This window comes from Hippoglossus hippoglossus, chromosome 18 (assembly GCF_009819705.1).
Source record: "Hippoglossus hippoglossus isolate fHipHip1 chromosome 18, fHipHip1.pri, whole genome shotgun sequence".
Classification (NCBI taxonomy): Eukaryota; Metazoa; Chordata; class Actinopteri; order Pleuronectiformes; family Pleuronectidae; genus Hippoglossus; species Hippoglossus hippoglossus.
In genome coordinates this window covers 14,636,606-14,656,931 of record NC_047168.1, presented here as the reverse complement: position 1 = coordinate 14,656,931, position 20,326 = coordinate 14,636,606, and the positions used below count along the sequence as shown (strand labels likewise).

General features: G+C 46.7%; 1 protein-coding gene across 1 annotated transcript in view; it reads left to right on the top strand.

Annotated features, from left to right (window-relative positions):
* Positions 1 to 2,845: 2,845 nt before the first annotated feature.
* The window catches only part of tnfsf10l (TNF superfamily member 10, like), a 48,417-nt gene continuing 30,936 nt past the window's right edge, over positions 2,846 to 20,326 (top strand). Inside the window, exon 1 of the mRNA XM_034569019.1 lies at positions 2,846 to 3,412. Coding sequence (XP_034424910.1) covers positions 3,194 to 3,412 — 219 coding nt within the window. The 5' untranslated portion in view covers positions 2,846 to 3,193. The remainder of the gene's footprint in view (positions 3,413 to 20,326) is intronic.

The window sequence follows — 20,326 nt, the reverse complement described above, 5'->3', positions numbered from 1 at the left end:
AGACTGCTGAGTGCAGCGATCAGTCTCTTTTATGGGGGCAGCATTGGCTACCGGCTCCGAGGACGTAAATCATCGTGAGACGGGATCAGCACAGAGGAGAAGGATTCAGGCTTCGTCCTCTTAACCAGAGGTTCGGCTTTATTTTGGTACCTGATCACACGGAACAATGATTAAATGTTGTTATGCAGAAAAGGTTTTATGCAATAAAAGGTTTATTCTCTGACTCGACTCCTCGGCTTTAAACATGTCACCATATTTTAACGCCCTCGGTTTGTGCGTCTCGTGTGTTACAGCTGCATCGCATCAGATTTACTGAGAGTTCTGCACCAGTCGGCTGCACAATATGAAATATTTGAACCCTTTAAAATGTAATAATTCTATTCATATTTATATCACCTTCGTACGAAAAGACTCGTTAATACTTTGCTTGTGTTTTACAACGAGATTAAAAACCCTGCTAGCTTCTGTCTCGACATCTGTCGTCACTGAGCTAAACATTAGCATGCTAACATGTTCAATATTTACCATGTTCACCACAGAGACTGTATATAAAGACTTGACGGGTCCCCAAATCCTCTGGATCGCCCCCTGGTGGCTGCCTTCAGACAGAGTTTCACATTGAAACAAGAAAACATCGCTGCCAGGCCTTCATTGTCTGTGGTGAACTTCTCTCTGCGAACAATGGAAGCTTCTTCAAACTCAGGCTGGAAAAATCACCACGAGTGATTCGATGAAAGTAACAATTTAAAAGAAGTTTTCCAGCGAGTCAGTCACGGTTGTACCACACAGAATCGGGTTAATCTTTTCCAAATCTCTGCGGGCTCCGGGATTCATGCACAAGCAAACGTTTGACGAGAGGCAGCTGCAGAGCATTGTCCTGCAAACTGATGTTTCCTGGGTCTGACGCATGCTTGACCTCGCGTTGGTTAAATATCATCGAGACACGGGCTCCTTCCTCGCTTGTGGCCACGAGGAGACGTCTTCACACCCAAAACGCTGTCAAATCAATCATAAGCAGCGTTTTTTTTCTAGACATGACGTGTTTGACTCTTCTTTCACCTCTCGTATAATTTTAACGCTGTGGAGGTTTAACCATGTGGGTTTTGATGTTTCTTACAGGCCCAGGTTTTATCCCGGCTCACCTGCAGAACATTCCCTGTGTGGCCACCGAGGTTTGAACTGAGAGCACGAGGGCACATCGAGTCCCAGTCGTCTGAGCAAATGGCTTTCACATCTGGTGCCGCTGGGGCCACACCGGCGTCTGACTGGAGAGAACTTCGACTTGGGAACATTGCTCTGGTCCCCACCTGCGTCTGGGATCCAGTGCCAACTTTCACAAATCAAAAACCATTTAAACCTCGGAGGACCAGCGGCCTTGGGAAGTTTCACAGGAGAGAAGTGTCACCTCGAAGAAGATGGTCACAGAAGAGAGCTGTAGTTTTACTTTAGAAGAAGCGTTGGACTCTTTTCTTGAGGGGTTTCAACCCAGTTTGAACCTGGTCCAGGGAATCACAGCTTCTCCTGAGTCTTGAGGGGAGAAAAGTCTCATGGGCGTCTGACGGTCCAGAGCTGTTGGACTGGCACCAGTCCAAGCTCATCTGCCTCCCATCCCCGATAAACAGCTCTGACGCTGGGCATACGTGCACGGCTGTCCAGCTGTTTATGGTAACGGAGGAAAGGAAACAAAGAAAAGGCCGATGTTTAGAGATGAGGTCTAAACAAAGCTTCAGCCTCTCCTCTTCCTTTAAAAGCTTTTTGTCTGTTTAGACGAAAAAATATCCGCTGCATCACGACTCTGTGTCCAAAGATGATGCAAGACTCGTTCATCCCGGCTTGTCTTTTCTGTTTCAGTTGCAGAAACTCACAGCTTCTCGCCCCGAATGGCTCCTTCTCCTCCGTGACCCTCATAATGAAGGGAGGTCCACCTCATGAGCTCAGGTCCCCGCTGCAGCTCGGGGGGGGGGGGGGGGGGGGGGGGGGGGGGGGGTTTCACTGTTTCAGCTCCACTCGTTTCACAACTGGAGGCTGTTGAGCAAATGTTTGCATCAGGGTAGAGCTCTGAAATAGACCAAAGACACACACACAGACACACACACACACACAATATAAAATACAAAAGTAACAGAGAAAACTATGTAAAATGTGAGCGACAAAATAACACAATTTTGGGGTAAACACTTTGCAATTAGTACATTTTTAGCTGAGTAATCAAGTGATTATTAAACTTTCAATCTGAACTCATTGAACACAAGAGACAGAGAGACAGCGCCCTCTGTTGGTAGAGTTTAGAACAACCTCAGAGTGGCTTCAACAAACTGAGAAGAACAGAAGTATCCTGAGTCTATAGGATATAATGGGAACATATTAAAAGACTATATTTCTAAAGCACTTTTCTAAACAAAACAAAAATAAGAAAGGTAAAGAAAATATTATACTGGCCCCAGCTGATTGGCCCCTGAGGTTGTCTTATAAAGTAAACACATACTGACAATACTATCAACAAATATGAGAAATTGTATTTTCTAAGCTTTTTTCAAGAAACAATTTTCCAAATACATTCAGCGATGTGTGGCTTTGCTCAAAGTTATTTCAGTAAACTTGGAAATGTAAATAAATGTTGATTGATTTAGAAAAAAATCCAAGATCTTCAACACTCTCAGAAATATTCCAGATTTATAAAGTGAAGAAAATCTGTTTTTACTCTCTCACTGAGGAGAACTTGGCAAATCACAAAGGAAATGTGGGTTAAATGATAAGATTAAGATGATTAAAATATGATTTTTTTCTTGGAATTTTCTTTTGGCAATGTGTGTGTGCGCGTGAGGGAGAGGGAGAGAGAAAGAGAGAGAGAGAGAGAGAGGGAGAGAGAGAGAGAGCATTCCTCCACAGCTCCAGGGTGATGAATAGGGTAACCCTGCCCCTCTGTGCAGCTCCTCTCACTCCTGCAGCTCCTCAGTCCATCGCTGCTGCCTCCTCCACCAGCTCCTCCACCAGCTCCTCCAGCGGCTGAGCGCTCCTCGGACATGGACGCGTCCCCACTTTGACTCCTTCTCCTGCAGCGAAGTGCAAAGCTCCGGCGGGCCGCGGACGCATGGGGATCTAACCTCGGGCTCGTCAGTCGGTCAGCTCCGCGGAAGGCTCGTGGTTTGGCCCCTTGTTGTTCTCTGGTCTCCACTCATGCGTCGGGAATGCCATGGCCACTCCGAGCGCACAGCAGCAGCAGGATTACTTCCGATCCGTGAGCAGCGAGTCCACCACCTACATGATGGTGCCGGCCGCCGGGCCGAGGGGGCCGGGGCGCAAGGAGGCGCCGTCCAAGATGTGGGTGGCGATGGTGGTGATTGTGGTGGTGGTGCTGCAGATAGCCTCCACCACCGGGCTCTTTGTCTACCTGAACATGTCCATATCGGAGGTAAGAGCCGCTCCACACTCGCTTTGAGCCACATGTGCTTCTTTTTTTTTGGGGGGGGGGGGGTTACAGATGTGTTCTGTTGGAGAAGTTCGCTTTTACGCACAGAACTGGCACCGAACCCCACGAGCTCCAACCCGGAGTTCAGTGTCACACACACACCAGTAAGAACGCGTAGGAACAATCCAGTGCACAGTCGGTTCCCTGTTTGCTGGAAGCGTCTGTTCCATTTCTCAGTGGGACTCTTGTTTTTTTTTGGGGGGGGGGGGGAGTAATTCATTTGTGGCGCAGCTGGATTCGCCTCCGCGCTCCGACCTGTTGGAACAATGCAACCCGGAGTGTGCATGGGGGGGGGGGGGGGGATCAGCAGTCTGTCCGCTTTATCGAAGTAAACGGGTTAAATTACGTGCGTAAAGAGGAACATATTGGAGCCATTTGCGGAGCCATTAAGTGGACACAAGCTGTCGAGCAGGATTTCTCTCTGAGTAGGTTACAGATGTTGTGTGCAGAGGTGAAGTATGCAGTGATGGAGGTGGGGTGTCCCCAGTGGGTGGATTTCAGACATTTACATCCTCCAGCACAAGTGAATCTGCTCCCAGCTCTCACCTCACAAGTGCACTTTTAATAAAAGAGAGTCAGATTTGTATTTTTCATATTCCAAGTCAAAGTTTTCTGCAGCAGCTTTTGCACAACCGATGAGTCCCTGAAGCCTGAGTCCCTGAAGCCTGAGTCCCTGAAGCCTGAATCCCTGAAGCTGACAGGGTTGTTTGTCCTGGAAAGTTCAATCTGCTGCTCCTCACAAACACAAGTGAAGTTGTTCATGGGGCAGGAAAAGTTCCCGGTGACATGTGAGCTCATTACTTTCAAAGCCACAGTCCCCATATGTGTTGTTAGTGGTGAGTGTGGGGAGGAAGGAAACACGAGAGTGAGGCCGGGAGATAAAACCACGGGAATAATTATCCTTTTCATCAAGAGAACAAAGTCCTATGTTACATAAATGATCCACTTCATCGTCCACAACCTTCATTCTGGAGCTAAAATCAGACTCAAGACAGAATATGTGACTTTTATCTTGATAATTATCTGTTTCGCTTCATATCGCCCAGCATGAGTTCTGCTCTATCGGCCAAATTGAGACACATATTGTCGTTATGATCAAATCAAATGCATGTTTATTTGTTAAGCCCATATTCACAAATCCCAGTTTGTCTCACAGATCTTAACAAGGTGCGACATCCTCTGTAAGAGTGAAACTACCAAACCAAAACCTTTTTAACATGGGGGAGGAAAAAACACAGAAACCTCAGACAGAGAAACAAGTGAGGGATCACCCCCCCAGGACGGAGAGACGTGCACTACATGACACGTGACGGCGATAAACCTCCCGTGTCAGTGGGCGCGGCCACACTCGCAATATCTCAGGTCAAAGTTCACCAAAGTCAAACTCCACGTGAAGCCACAGGGAGCAAATAGGTGTTTTTCTGGGCCCTTCGCTCGCACGGGTTGGAAGTGAGAGGGAGGCAAAGGTTCCCCAGCGCTACTTTCTCTCATGTGTGACTCTGCCCTTAACTCGGGGGGGGGGGGGGGGGGCAGTGTTTTGGTGCTGCCAGTGTAGACAGTAGATGTCTGGGGCCAAGACTCTGTCCTCCGCTCAGTGTTCACACTTTGTTTTGGCTAATCTCTAATAATCTCTAATAACAGCTGTCTGCACATGAAGGCAGATAAATTAAAAACCATCGCTCCCCTGCCGGCAACCACAGCCTGCTCAAACGTGATTGGTCAAACTACAAACAGAAACCAGAAGCTCCAGATCCTTGTCCCTGAATCTGTTTGTAGAGTTCCATCTGTCCTCTGTGCAGCCACACAGACACACACAGTACAGTGTACGTGTTGAGGTGAGGTCTTCTGATCCTCTACGTGGTTAAAGGTTAATATTGCTCATATGAAAAATCAATGGAAGCCAGAAATGATGTACGACCCCGGTGATGTATGATTCCCAGCAGGAAGTGCATTTAACCTGGAACGGCACCCCGGCACAGAGAGAGAGAGGAAACCGGGTTTAGTGGTGAAGCTTTTCCTCTCCGCATGAGAAGACGTGAAATGTGTCCAGCTCGCCGTAGGAAGCGGTCACGCCTGTTCGAGGACCGCCGTTACGCACACGTGTCCCGCACCTGAACCGAGGATAACTTAATCCTGACACGCTAAAACCCCGAGCACATCTCTCGGTGCCACATTTCGTCAGCTAGAAATAAGACGGTGCGGTTTTTCTCTGCAGTTCCTTTGGGGAACGAGGAAGCAGGGAAATGATATCTGATGTTGTCTTAATGCTTTGGCAGCTCGGTTTCATTCAAAACAGGTGTTGCACGATTCATATTTCGGGGGGGGTTTCGTGCTGGTTTTATCCAAAGTGAAGGAGGCTGCAGCTCAGTGTGACGGGGAAACGTTTCTACACCGAAACCTCCACAAATCTGGAGGGACACAGTTTGTTGGCGAGTCAGCATAAAGGCAGAACGAGTCAGTGTGGAAGTGCACGCCATCTAAAGGAATGCAAAACATATGGTCCATGAAGGTGCCATTCGCTAACATGGAGGAGGTGGGTTAATGACCTGCACTGCAGCTGGCCACCAGGGGGTGATCAAGATGTCCATCTTTGTTTACTTTATTCTTGTGGTTCACACAGAAACACTACGAGCATTAAACACAAAAGTTGACGTAGCATCCTAACGTGAAGTTTACACTCGACTGATACGGACGACGTCTTCGACACAACCTCGACTAGTTAGAAGTCGTAAACCTTCAGCAAACGTCCGATAAGTCCGACCTCCAGTCTCCGTTTCTCCGTCGTGAAAAACCACTTGAACGTTTGACCCGACTTGTCATGACATGAAAACTTATAAAGGCAAATCCACGAGACGTTTGGCTGCTGCTGTTTCCAATCGACTCCCCGGCATGAGAGCGGAGGCCGTGCGTCAGCAAATTCGTCTGTAGGAAAGTGTTGGAAAATGTATCCAGACATTTATTGATGAGACGCAAAAAGGTTGTAGACTTTTATTAATAGATTAAAACGTCTGTTGTGTAACTTGAATAATGGGAGGACTCTGGGTTTTGTGTCTTCATGAGGAACAGCTTAGGGACGATCCCGCACTGGGGAGGAGGAGGAATGAAATCCACGGAGCCGTGCATGTGCATGTGCATGTGCATGTGCATGTGGGGGATTCCCTGGTTCTCATGCAGCGAGGGCCGGCTATTTTTAATCTGGAAACAGGCCCCTCTTTGAATCGCAGTGGAGCTGCAGCTCAGGCCAGCTCGGCTAAGACAAAAGATACTCGGGACAATGAACATCGAATAATGAGGAATGCTCCAGTGTTGCCTCAGAGCTCCGGCATTCACACACACACACACACACACACACACACACACACACACACACACACACACACACACACACACACACACACACACACACACACACACACACACACACACACACACAAACATATTAATGTAGAAGATCCCGGTCTCCTGGGAGCATGTCCTCATGTTATTTATTTAATTCTACTAGTGCTGAATGACGCACGCTACACAGAAATATACTGAAAGAAATATGGAGACGTTGCCTCAGTCTTTAAGAAGCTGTTTTATTCCCCAGACGTTTTAGGAACCTAAAGAATTTAGCAGCTTTAGAGATATAATAATAATATAATAAATGAATAATAGGGAATCACCCTAAAGTTTATCATGAGGAAACTTGTGTGTGTGTGTGTGAGCAGCTGATATGTCCAGGCTCTTGAGTCACTTGTGTGTTTTTTGTGTGTGTTATCTGTGCTTGTGTGTGATCGACATTCCATTCCTCAGACTTCAACTGGTCAACTTTATTATTGTTTGGGTTCACTGATAGGCTATTACTCACCCTTACATGCAACAATACACCCGCCCCGTGTGTGTGTGTGTGTGTGTGTGGTCTGATCACACAGAAAACCTTTCACTTGATGTGGATGTGTGTTGGCTGTGTGTAGAAGTGTGTGGTCCACTAGAAGTCGTCATGATGTCATGTTGCACGTCTTCATTTCATCTCTTCTGTTCACTTTGAGCTGCATTATATCATTTTGTGCAATGAAAGGTTCGATATAAAGTTAATTATTATTATCATTGTTATTTAGACCTCCAGTGTAGTTGAGGGTTCTGGTTCTGGTTGTGTAGTTTTTGTGGTTAAGTGGTTAAGCCGCAGTGGGTCAAAGGTTAAAGCTGTAAAGCAGCCAGGTTCTCAGATAACTGGGCCTCTCTTCCACCAACACGAGAGAAACGTATAACTACAGTTTGAAAACTCAGTCAACTGCAGAGAACTCAGGTGGATCTCTCCTGTGCAGGTTTAAAGCTGTTTCACTTCACTTTGTGTTTAGTTCACGTCAGTTTGTTGCCATTGGTGCCGAGGCCGCGTGGTTAAATCGCCACGGTTACATGGAGACCTGCAGCGATTGGTCGATTCGTTGATTTATCAAATCAACAGAATTAGAATCAGCTGGTCCCTGTTTTGTTAAATGTGAGGATTTGATGCTTCTCGTGTTGGTTTTTGAGTCTTTGGACGAAACGAGACAAAACCTAATTGACTGAGTTTGGTCCAATTTGCTGTCATGGAGGAGGCAGAGTCTAAAAGCTGTACCGCCGCCAGCCACCAGGGGGCGATGGAGACACTTTGGCTTCATTTCAGGGGAGGTGTCACGTCGTCCATGTTTATAAACAGTCCTTGTTTCAAACAGACATTCGTTTCCTGTCCATCTCTGCTCTCTGGGGCAAAATGCTGTGATTTAACAACTTTAAAGAATAAAACAAACCTTGTACATGTCGATAAAGTTCCCACGTAATCGTTCATGTATTTATTTATGTATTCTCTTTGCATGAAAACGTCCCCGTGCCAGAATTAAACCATTTGTGGTTCGTCGGTACACAACTCTACAGGCCACGTTGGATTTCAGAGCTGGTGTTAAGTAATCTCATCTGTTGTGGTTCCTGCCCACGTCTTTCCTCCAGCTCACACTCACTGATCCACCGATAGAGGATTTCTCTCTAAACCGCTGTGAAGCCCGAGGCGCCCACACCATCCAGGGACGTGTGACGCGTTCGGTGAGCGCAACACGTCGACACCTGCTGAGCACAGGAGTCGTGGCTGTCGCTGTCAGCGTGTCTGAACTGCACACGGGCTGAAATATCGAGTAGAAAATTGAGTTAGTGGCATTTTAACGCCTGACGTTACACACACTGGTTTTTCCACTGCAGCCTCCCTGTGTGGCCTCAGCTGTTGTTGCCAAGACGCTCCTGACGTGACCTCCTGTAGCAGCCGTATAGAACCGTGTGGACGCCGTTGTTCCACCAGGACATAAATCTGCTCCATTTTCACCCCAGACGTTCAAACTCAGGATCAGGTTTTATAGGACAAGGGCAAGGTCAAGGTTAAAGAATCAATAAAGGTCCTAACAGGGGAGGGCAACATGTGTGTGTGTGTGTGTGTGTTTGTGTGTGATGTGCGTTGTGCAACATGTGTGTGTTACAGGGGGTCTTGTGTTAGAGTGATTCCCCACACACACACACACACACGCAGGTGCACACATATTCATCAACAGTTTTGAGGAGAATCAAATCCTTCACTACAAATATTTACATTTAATTTGAGGCTCCTCATATAAACCTCACGCACCAGGCGCCATTGCCAAAATACACAACTCTCTCACTCTCTCTTTCTCTCTCACTTTCTCTCTCACTCTCTCAACTTGCCTCCCTCACCCCCTCTCCCTCTTTCTGTCTTTTTACCTCCCACTCCCCCGTCGTCCCTCTGTGTTATGGTTGTAGTTCACGTTGGAGAATCGAGTTACAGTCAGTTTTCAGGCTCAAGTGTGTGTGTGTGTGTGTGTGTGTGTGTGTGTGTGTGTGTGTGTGTGTGTGTGTGTGTGTGTGTGTGTGTGTGTGTGTGTGTACAGATGTTTCAGGGGTTGGCCTTCAGGGGTGACACAAGCTATGTTTTTCTTTAATGAGCGTTAATCTAAAAGGTAATGGCTGGGTGTGTGTGTCTGTGTCTTTGGGCAGTTAGAGCAGGTGAACATTACCAAGTAATAACACTAATTAAAATGATCGACCTGAATATGTATTTAAATTTGCAACATGCAAACACACCCGCGGTCAGTAGAAGGAGGAGAACGGCGGACACTCGACGACCCAGAATCCTCAGGAGAAAGTTGTTCCCCGAGCAACGTTGCTCTGGTGTGTGTTTGCACAGTGTGTTTTCAGGGCCAGGTCATTTGGAGCAGGATGAAAAGAAAGGCGGCGATCACAGGAAAGAGGAGAGAGCGAGCGTCAGGGACGTGAAGGGGGGGGGGTGGCGACAGGAGGAGGTGACGGTGAAGCCTCGAGCTCTGAAACGTTCCAACAAGTGGGTCAACGCTGGATCCTGCACAGATCACAATGCATCGCATTATCACAGGCGCGGGTTTTACTTTGTGAAATCCTGGAGGACGTTGAGATTACTTAGACGTCAGCTGCTGGACATGAGAAGACGAGGCAGACGTGGAGACGTGTTGGAGGAGTTTCGCCGCTAAAGATGATGTGACGTGATCGAGCACAGAGCCAGACCCGCCACACACAGACACACACACAGACACACACATTACTTGATTTAACAGCTTGACACGTGAAAACAGGATATTTGCGTTCCCACGTTGGAATGCTCTTTAGGATGTGGCTACAGCTGTGTGTGTCTGTGTGTGTGTGTGTGTGTGTGTGTGCCAACAGCTGGTGCTGTGCTGTGTGTTATCACTTTGTTTGCTCAGTCAACGTGGTTATAAATTGATGATAAATCCTTCTCATCAGACTCGAGGGCAGAGGAGCAGTCGTGTGCCACAGTGAGTGACTGATATCAGTGCTGCTAACTTTTCTAACTTATCTTTTCTTTTGTTGATCTTTGCTCCCTGATAACATGAAGCACTGATTCAAGCTCCTACCCTCCAACAATTAGGTTATGTTTTCGTCTTTTACACCAAAATTAGCAGGTGTACGCAGGTTTTTAAAAGACAGAGGGGATGTATTTGTTTCCCATCATGTTTCGAAGTCATAAATAAACAGAAAACTGAGGCGCCCTCTCGCCGCGTGTCACGTTTCCATCACCGCTGATCGTAGCCAGAGCCGATTAAAACCCACGTCTGCTGCAGAGTAGCTGATCCAGATGAAAAGACAGAAGAAGCCAGATGTTAGGGAGTTTTTCTGACCAGTGGAAAAGGAGCTTTTGTTTGTTACTTTGCAGGATTACACAAAAACTGCAGGATGGATTACGTGTTGTGTGCAATCTGGTGAATTTAAACATGGTTTCACGAGGGGACTGTTGGGCCTGGGCGGAGACGTGAGCTCTACTCAGAGTCCTTCTGCTTGTGAAATGACTCTTGGTCCCATTTGCAAGCGTTGCAAAATCTGAGAGTTAAAGATTAAGAAACTGGGTTTTTCAAAACGAAAGATGCTGAATAAAGTCCATCAGAGAGTCGGGTGGAAACTTTATTAACCAAGGAAATGTCCCAGTTAAAACTTAACCCAAGTGAGTTTTGGCAGTAATACAAAAATGGCATGAAAATGTAAAAGAAAACATTCAGTATCTGCACAGAACAACTCTCTTTATCAATATTTAAGTCCAGAATTATGGTGAAATTGATTAAAAGACCAAAACGCTAATGTAATACATCAAGAAATCCGCCCCGTCTTTTATATACATGAACACGTTTGTTGGCAGTGGATGACGCTCCAATTCATTTTAGTGTGTGCTTGTTAAATTATACAGACTTCACAGACTAATGAAGTCCATGTTTGAGTATTTACACCCATACAAGGTGTCATAAGGAAAAACGTGCTTGGCTGAGGTAAATAAAAGTAGAATGTGTTCTGTTAACAGATGAGTAAAGAAGTCTTAGAAAGTGGAGGATGGAAGTTCACCTCCTCTCATCCATCCATCCTCCAGTGTAACGGCTCCATGTGGCTTCCATCTCCCTGTAACCAGATCTGTGACTCTGTGCACGTATCGGAAACTCGGCTGAAACACGTCCAGTCAAACCACAGCTTAACCGCCAGTTTGGTGGGATGTGACAACGGTGGTTAAGAGGAGAGGGGGGGGGTTAAGGTACTGGAAAGAAAATAAACGGTTCTGTTAATACCCCTCTCCGTTGCCTGGTTGGTCGGCTGGTTGGTTGGTTGGTTGGTTGGTTGGTTGGTTGGTTGATAAGTTGGTTGGTCAGGTGGTTGGTTGGTTGGTTGGTTGGTTAGCTGGTTGGTACTAATTGGAAACATTCAGTGTTTTTCAGTGAATAGTTTTATCACTAATTAGCTTGAACAGCCCTGAGACTTTTTAATTGGCCTCATGAGCTCCCTTGAAACACTCTTTGATATGAAGCTAAGTATAATCAGGTTGGGTTGTAGAGATATATATATACAGTATATATATGTTGGACCAAATATATACTGTTCCGTCAGCCCAACACGACAGTGACGTCAGCTCGGCCTCGGGGAACTTGTGATGCTCATTTGTCTCGATTTGTGACGTCAAACGATCGACATCAGCTGATTAATGGAGAATGAAAGTACTTGTTGATTTCAGTCGTCATCACAACAGCTGCCGGCTCATTTTAAGGCTCTGTTACGGAGCCGAGTAGAGTTGCCTCCATTATGCTGTGTAATGCTTTGAACTCCACCGAGCAGAGGGAGCTCGTCACTGCCTCTGGAGAGAGGAGTCGCTTCTTTGGGGTTTTCTGGAGACAGCAGCATGAAGGAGGACTAACCAATATGTGGTGAAAAGGTCAATATGTATATATAACTGCAGAGTTATTATAAGTTTGTCCATTGTAAGGGGAAAGAAACAGACACAAAGAAAATGAAGTGGCCTAAATTGAGAGTTTAGTGTGTTTAAATGAGAGGTGACAGAGGGAGAGGAGGGTCGAGTTACCGTGTTCTGAGTATAAACACTGATATCAGACTGTGTGTGTGTGTGTGTGTGTGTGTGTGTGTGTGTGTGTGTGTGTGTGTGTGTGTGTGTGTGTGTGTGTGTGTGTGTGTCATCTGATTAGTCAGCAGTTGATTGGATGGAAAGTTCTGAGCTGGTCTTACATGATCCAGCCCTGGGAATGGGCCGACATCTCAGACCTGGCACAAGAATGAGGGCTTGTTAGTGTCAGCTGAAAAAAGTCTGTCTACTCCAATGTTTTCCTCCCTCTCAGACACACACAGACACACACACACACAGACACACACAGACACACACCCACACACACACACACACACTCTGATATCAACGTTTTGACTCCGAACCCGGTAACGAGACCCTCCTCTGCCTCTGTCAGCTCTCATTTCTCTACCAATTAAACAACCAGTGAACTCTTTTCTTCTCGGTCCTCAAATCTTTTCCCCCAATTATCTTTTCCACCGTTTGCACCTCTCCTCTCGTCCCACTTCCACTGCAGCTGCCTCCTTCAGGAAACCTTAATGTTGGCCGTCACGTTGTCTCTCCCATGTCTCATTGACTGAAGGGCTGGCGTCTCATGAAAGGCATCGGGACGTGTCCTTATTGCCTTCGAAGATCACGAAACCACCAGAACCATTATCACTGACGTCCCACTTCCTCGGCGCTACCAGCTCCAGACTGTAGCAAACCTCTGGCTTTGAGTTTCATGATATACAGTAAAAACTATTTCATTAAAAGCTGGTGCGTGTGCGATCACAGGTCGTCCATGAACCAGCGAACCAGCCGCTCAGTGTGGATGTGGCTTTGTGTGCAGCTGCTGAATGGAAAAGTGGCGAAAACAAGAATCGGTTAAAGCTTCCCCTCAGTGACCTGTGAATAATGTTGTCGTGTTTCGGTCGACTTCTCGTCTGTGAAGAGTTGGAGCCGGACGAGGTTAAGAAAGCAGCTATTGGCACGGTTGCCAGATTACAGCACCGACCTTGAGAAAATTGGACTTTCGGAACGAGCCAAACTGATTATGTTGAGATCTGATGTCGCGACAAATCATCATTTTGAAAGAATAAACCCATTTGGCTGTCGTTTGTCGACATATCTTAGTCGACTGGGATTCAGTGTCTCAATGTCTCAATGTCTCATTGTCCAAGAGTTCAGAGAACACTCTGTACCTGTTTGCACAGAAAGACACAATAACTGCTTGGATGTAATCTAAGATTGTGTTTCCCTGCCAATTTAAAGAAGGGATCTCAAGCTTTGGCTCTTTCTAAATATTAAAAACCCAGAGGAACAGTTGAGAAACAATAGAAACACTAAGCAATAGAGTCACGAGCACGTTGGGTGGACATCAGGGGGACAGCAATTCATCCTCTGGGGACAACAAATGTCATAATTCATCTAATAGTTGTTGAGACATTTCGTTCACTTTACTTCCTCAAATCACAACCTTTACTTTGTAAGAACGGTGAGAGCGTTTGCAAGAAACAATATTAGTGGCAAATATTCCATCAACTAAACAAACAGGTTCTCCGATTTTTAAGAGTTGCCATGTGTGCGAGTTGGCAGCGTGGACGGCTTTCAACAACTTTCATGAGGTGTTTGTTTCTCAACATGTTGCATCAACGCACAATCATGGCGTAGACTGAAGGGGCGAAGTTAGGACACGGCGTGGTTCTGTGGTACAAGTCCGGTACCCGGCGAAGCTTTACTGATCCAAGTCACCGGATCTTATTCAGTAAACATTCCGTGATAATGATTTTAAAGCTCATTTTAAAGTCTGACCTTGTCATTTTGATAAACGCTCGCCAGGTTCACACGTGGTCATTTCGAGTTAATATTTAAACCTTTTTCGCTGCAGTGGAATAATGAATTAGGAACTTAGGAATGAGACAAACACGGGAGAGTTTCACAGCCTGAGGACTCGTGTTTTCTATGTGAACGTGTAGAGAGTGTAGAGAATTCCCAGAATGCAACAGTGTGTGTTCCTGTGGTCGCTGGCGACACAAACCAACGACTCATCTGCCACCTGCAGCGTCTCAGGCACTCGAACGTGAACACACACACACACACAAAGTGCTGATTGCATGTGACACACAGAAGTGACGTCACCACTGAGCATTTCAGAATGAGACATTTCTTTCATTTATAAAAACACATTGTTGAATATTCTGCTGAGCGTTTGGTGTTTTTCTTCTCCTGCACATTTCAAGTGAATCTTCAGATCTTCAGGTCTCATCAGAACGTGGCCACTCTCCTTGTTTTTCCTCTCGTGGGGACGTCTGGGCTCCACCAGAGAAAACAGGGATCAGCTTCGTTCCGTGCCCCTAAGACAACACCTGTAAACTCCTCACTCCTTCGAGTCATTCTTGCTCATCGCCTCCTCGCACACAAACCCCTCTTACTGCCCCGGCTGCCCACCCAAGCTGGGCCCGCCCACCCACAGACATCTGAAGGATCACCTCATCCAATCATTGTGCCTCCTGTGGTCAAGCTTTTGTCTTTAATTCTCCCAAATACAGCCCCACACCCAGAACGCCTCACACCTCCACTGAGGCCCAAACATCTTCATCAGGATCCAGGTTGTTTATTCAATCCCTGACTCCTCCAAGCCTGCAAGACACTGAACCCCGGTAGAAGACCCCAACGGTGAGTTAGCCTCTGGGGCTCCCGGTGTCTTCCCTTCACCGAACACTGTTCACAATCCGACTTGTCCACACGAGTCGGACGTTTCTCTATTCCCACATGAATGCAGATACATTAAAAAGCAGAGCGCGGATGCATTTCCCCTTGCGATTGTTCAAAACTAGAAACAGAAACCAGAAGCTTCCTGCCCCACGATCTTGTGATTCTGCATATTCATGTGATTATAGAGATGAACCCTAAACGTCCCCCCAACATCTGGACCAGCAGTGTGTGAATGGTGTTGAAGGAAAGTGTGTGAATGAGTAAATATGGCTTTGAGCTGAGAAGCGCTCTGAGTGGGCGGATGAGACCAGAAAAAGCTCGATATAAATACAGTCCATTCCATTTGAACCACATAAATAACGCGAGGTTACTTCGGGCAAGAGCGTCCAGCAGTAAGACAAACGATCTCCAGCTGTGCTCCTAATTTAGATCGGTTGTCTTGTAGCAACCGGCGGCCTCGTTCGGAATCTGGAGTCCACACATCCAGGCAGCCACCTCTGCAACCCTTGATATCCCACAATGCTCTTTGTCACGTGACCTCTGTGTGGTGGCGTCCCGGAGATGTCGTTGTTCCCCCGTGTGTTCAACATTAACCTGGCTCGCTGTTTGCCAGCTGTCAGTTGAGTTTCAGTATTTGTTGGCGCCTCTGACGGCCGCTTCCTGGTGATAAGCTTGGAAATTATTGACTCTCGCCTGAATGCAGCCTTTGCTTTTGCTTTCTGTGAGACTTGTCCCACGTTGGGCCTCTGCACGCAGCTCTCGCCCTCTTCTTCTTGTCATGCTCAGTCGCTCTCTCGCAGCCGCCCGGAGCGTTTCAGTCGGAATGCGAGCGCAGGTGACTGACAGAAACTGGAAAGTCCTGACCTCCTCATGCTCTACATCCTTTGGCTTCTCTCCTCCTCCTCCTCCTCCTCCTCCTCCTCCTCCTCCTCCTCCTCCTCCATCGCCCCTCGTTCTCTGCCAGATGACGAGAACCAGAAACATAACCCTCAGAACCAGAGCACAGCTTTATGGCGACTTAATTTTTCAATGCCAGTAACGTAGATAACAGACGGCTACAAAGTTAAAGTAAAGCCGGGTTCTTTATCGGGACTTATCTTTACAGCTGGTTTTTATCTAAGCTGTAACTTTTTTCGATTGTTTTAAGGAACAAGGAAGTCAGAGGAGGAGGAAAAGAAACGAGCTGCAAATCTCCACCCAGCTTTTGTGTGTCCTAAAACTTTTATTTAAACTGGACGGACTCCAGAGCAGCAAAACTTGACAAAGAGAGAGGTCATAGTTCCACACGCAAACACTGGGAGTGGCAATGGGCTGTCTTGCTGGGGGGTTGTGTACACCATCACGAACACTGGCACACACACACACACACACACACACACACACAGTCATAACAAACACACAAAAGGTGCGTGCATGGATTCTTATTCTTGCCCGCCAATAAAACAATTACATGTGAGCATGCACAGTGGAGCACGCAAACTTGATAGATCGCTTGCAGCATTCCTCTTCACAAAGGAAAGCCAAGTAATTCAAACACACACACACACACACACACACACACACACACACACACACACACACACACACACACACACACACACACACACACACAGACACACACACACTGAACAGGACCCAAAGGAAGTAACTGGCTGCCATGTAATGTCATTAGTGTCTCAACGCAGAAGGAAACTGGATTTATTTGAAAATGTGTCGACCACATGAAGAGTTTATTTGAGCAGCTCATTATCACATAGTTTTACATCATCTAGTTTGTTCACTTAATTAATTTATCATGACGTGTCCAACTGGGAACCCCCGACACCCAAGCCTTGCATCGCTCCTGGATGATGAAGTTGTTTTGGTTCATGTTTGTTTGATCCTAAATTTCTTTGAATGAAGAATTGACTCTAAAATCTGGATCTGACTCCAGGAATTAGTCCGGGTCCAGTTCTGTGTCTTATCATCTTGATGAGTGGAAAAACATCAATCTGATTAATTAAAGATCTCTTTTGAAAGTTGGCTTTCCAGTGGAAGGATGGAAACATCGACCACGACACAAGTCATAAGGTTTTGGCGTGGATCTGCACAAAGGGGGCCGGTCCATGATCACTTTCTTAAACTCTGAGTTTTTGCGTATTTTGACATTTTCTCCACTTTTCCCAGGGAGTAGTTGATGGATCTTGATTGTGTTGTTTATCCAACAGGACAATGTCAAGTGAAAAGCTCATTTTTTACTGGTAATGGCTCGTGGGAGGTTTTCAGCCATGCACAGATTGCAGATCCAAAAGATAACGTGAATAACAATTGGGACTTGGCCGAGGTCTGAGCTCCGCTGAGCCATTCCAGGTCATGTTTTTGTGTTTCAGGTAGTTCCACCATCCCCCCCCCCCCCCCCCCCTACACCAACAACTCCTGATACAACTCTCTTTGTATCATCTGCTTGTATTTTTTAAAATCATCCTTCAGTCTCTGCGTTAATGTCAAACGAGACGAATTCTTGTTCTTTGATTGTGTGATTCCTCAATGACCCTGAAAGCTGCACTCAGAGCAGCTCATTATGAAGTTTGTGTCAAAGCCACCAGCTAAACTCACGCTCATTAGAGATCAAAGAGGCGACATTTGATAATCAAACAACAGGGAAACCCAAATGGAAAAGACTGTGATTGAAATGAAATGGCTCCCATAAAGTCTTATTGATCCCTGATTTCAAAAAACAAACCAAAGTCCTCTCCAGAGATTAGTCGCAGAAAAGTCAAGGAAAGATGAAAAGAAAAGAAACTCGATGGCTCCTTGTTAAACCACAGTTAAATCTGCTGGATATACCGATTTTTATTTGCATCTGCACCAAATTACACACATTAATATCAGCGTCCTTAACACTGCTAACATTCAGATCCATGGATTCCTGAGGAAATCAGTGAAAAAACTTTGTTTTCGCAACATGGCAGCGCTCAGGAATCTCATTACTTTCCCTTTTGATCTAATTTCACATGAAGACATGTCTTTTAAAGTAACTGCCCGACCTAGACAAAGCATTATAATGACACCTGCTGCCGCTATCTGTGGAAAGTCACAGGGACCGAACATTCCTCGATGACGGGCGTTCCAGGGAAAGACAAGCGAGCCATTGAGAAGCGGCAGAGGAGGTAGAGCTCGGAAGTTGTGGATCAGTTTTTTAGGAAGGTTTTTAATCAGCCGAGCCAGGACGTCCTCGTGTTTCACGGTGAACGGAGATTTCGAGGATACATTTCCAAAGCCGCTTTATTCAGCGTGTCGAATTCCCTGCATGTGTCCTCTGTGCCCGGAGCTGCACAGTGAGCCCGCCTGTAGATCGAGGGCTGACGGCCGCATGCACACTAACTCACATCGCCCCCTTTTTCCGTTTTAACAATACAAATGTCTCAGTCGTAGTTTGTGACTCTGCACTTTGGTTCCTGCACTGAAGCAAACTGAGGCTGGCATGTGGGCCGAGGCCAGGACGCATGTGGTTGCATGAACCCATGTTAAAGAAAGTGAGGTTTCTATTCCCCCAATCCACTAATGATTGCGTCTTTGGCAGAGAGCTGCTCGGCCGGGCGCTGGCAGACGTCCTGTGGGGCTGTGGCGTCTGTCTTTTCACTGCAGACAAAAACTTGGCCTGCGCGGGAACAAGAGGCCGAAACTCGGCAGTGTTTATCCACAGTTCAGTATCAATCCGGACTTTCTTTTTAAATCAAAACCTCCTTTTGCAGAAACTGCCCAAAGTCATCGCTTCTTTAAATCTAAACAAGAAACTTTTTTGAACGAGGAAGTCATCAATAACGCAGCAGGGATGAATCGGACAGTTTAAATAAATAAATCTGTGTCCGCGCCACCTCGGACGTCTGCCAGATTCGCTGCAGCCGCCGGAGGGATGATAAAGTCCGACAGACACGAACCTGCACCCACATATTTGTGTTCATATTAAACACCTTCACAAATCATGAATATAAACCCATGCATGCACACACAAGCTCGGGAGAGAGTCACACGTGCATGCACACATAAAACACTCGGCACACACGCCGCACACAATTACCAGAAGCTCGTAGCTAATGCAAACACACTGTACGACTCTCCTGCTTTAGGCGCTGCGGCTTTTAACGACAGCTTCGGGCCAGTTTCCTACGAAAAGAGAGTCGGAGTGCAAACGTCTCAGAGCCAAGCTGAATTACCACGGCAACAGTAAAATGGCCAACGCTTAAGTGAAGAGGTCATAAATCACCTCGCAGCAAAATATAATGCGCCCGCTGACTATTAAGGACTTTCTCTAAATTAGTTGTATTTTTCACCAGGTCTCATTATCTGCGACAACACAGCTGCTAATCAGCTCGGCCACATTACACAGCCGTTAAAAACCCACATGATGTGGTTCTTTGGGTTTTTAATGACGTCGACATTGAGCCCGTGCTTCGCATGCTCGGCGTATTTTAATGTGAAGGCTGTGGAAGGCTTTTATTGTGAAACCCCGCACCGCTGATAGCGTGGCTCGGCCCAAAAACGCCAAAACATTTATAGTTTCTCCTCCTTAATAACGAGTGGATATTTACGTTCGTCCGTGTTTCCCCTTCGCCTTCTTGTTACGTCTTGTAATCTCCCTGCCCGAGGACACGTTGCACAATAATCCCTAATGATTCACCGTTTCGCGTTTCGCTGCCAAACTCCACCGACGAGCTGCTGCGAACGCTGAGTGATGCAGGGGCCCCCGGTTCGCACAGCAGGGGTGTAACTCACCGTGATGGAGCTGGTTCCACTGTTCTGCGAGGTCAGTGTGTGTTATATCACCGCTGCACTTGTGTATTCGGTGATTTAGTGTCGGTGCAGCGAGCGAAAGTCTCGGCTCCACCATCACAACCGAATCCCTCACCTTTACCCTGACCTTAACCAAGTCCCAATTCGCACCTTAGCCCCTGAAACAACAACGCCTCTTCATCCACGGGGACCTATTTATTTGTTTTGTCGGTCCGTGAGTCCCGTGGGTTAGTGTGTATTCAGGTTGAGGTCCCCACTGGGATGTAAAAACAAGCCCACACTCTCAGCCCCGGACCTCTGGCCCAGTGGACTTGAGTTACGTGGCGGCCTTCTTCTCTTCCTAATCCCCTCAAATGAGAGTTCTGGACTGTAAGGAACTCCCAGACACACACACAGACACACACAGACACACAGACACACACAGACACACACTCACAGTATTGTACCAAAGTGGCCCTCGGAGATATTCTTTTTCAGGGTTT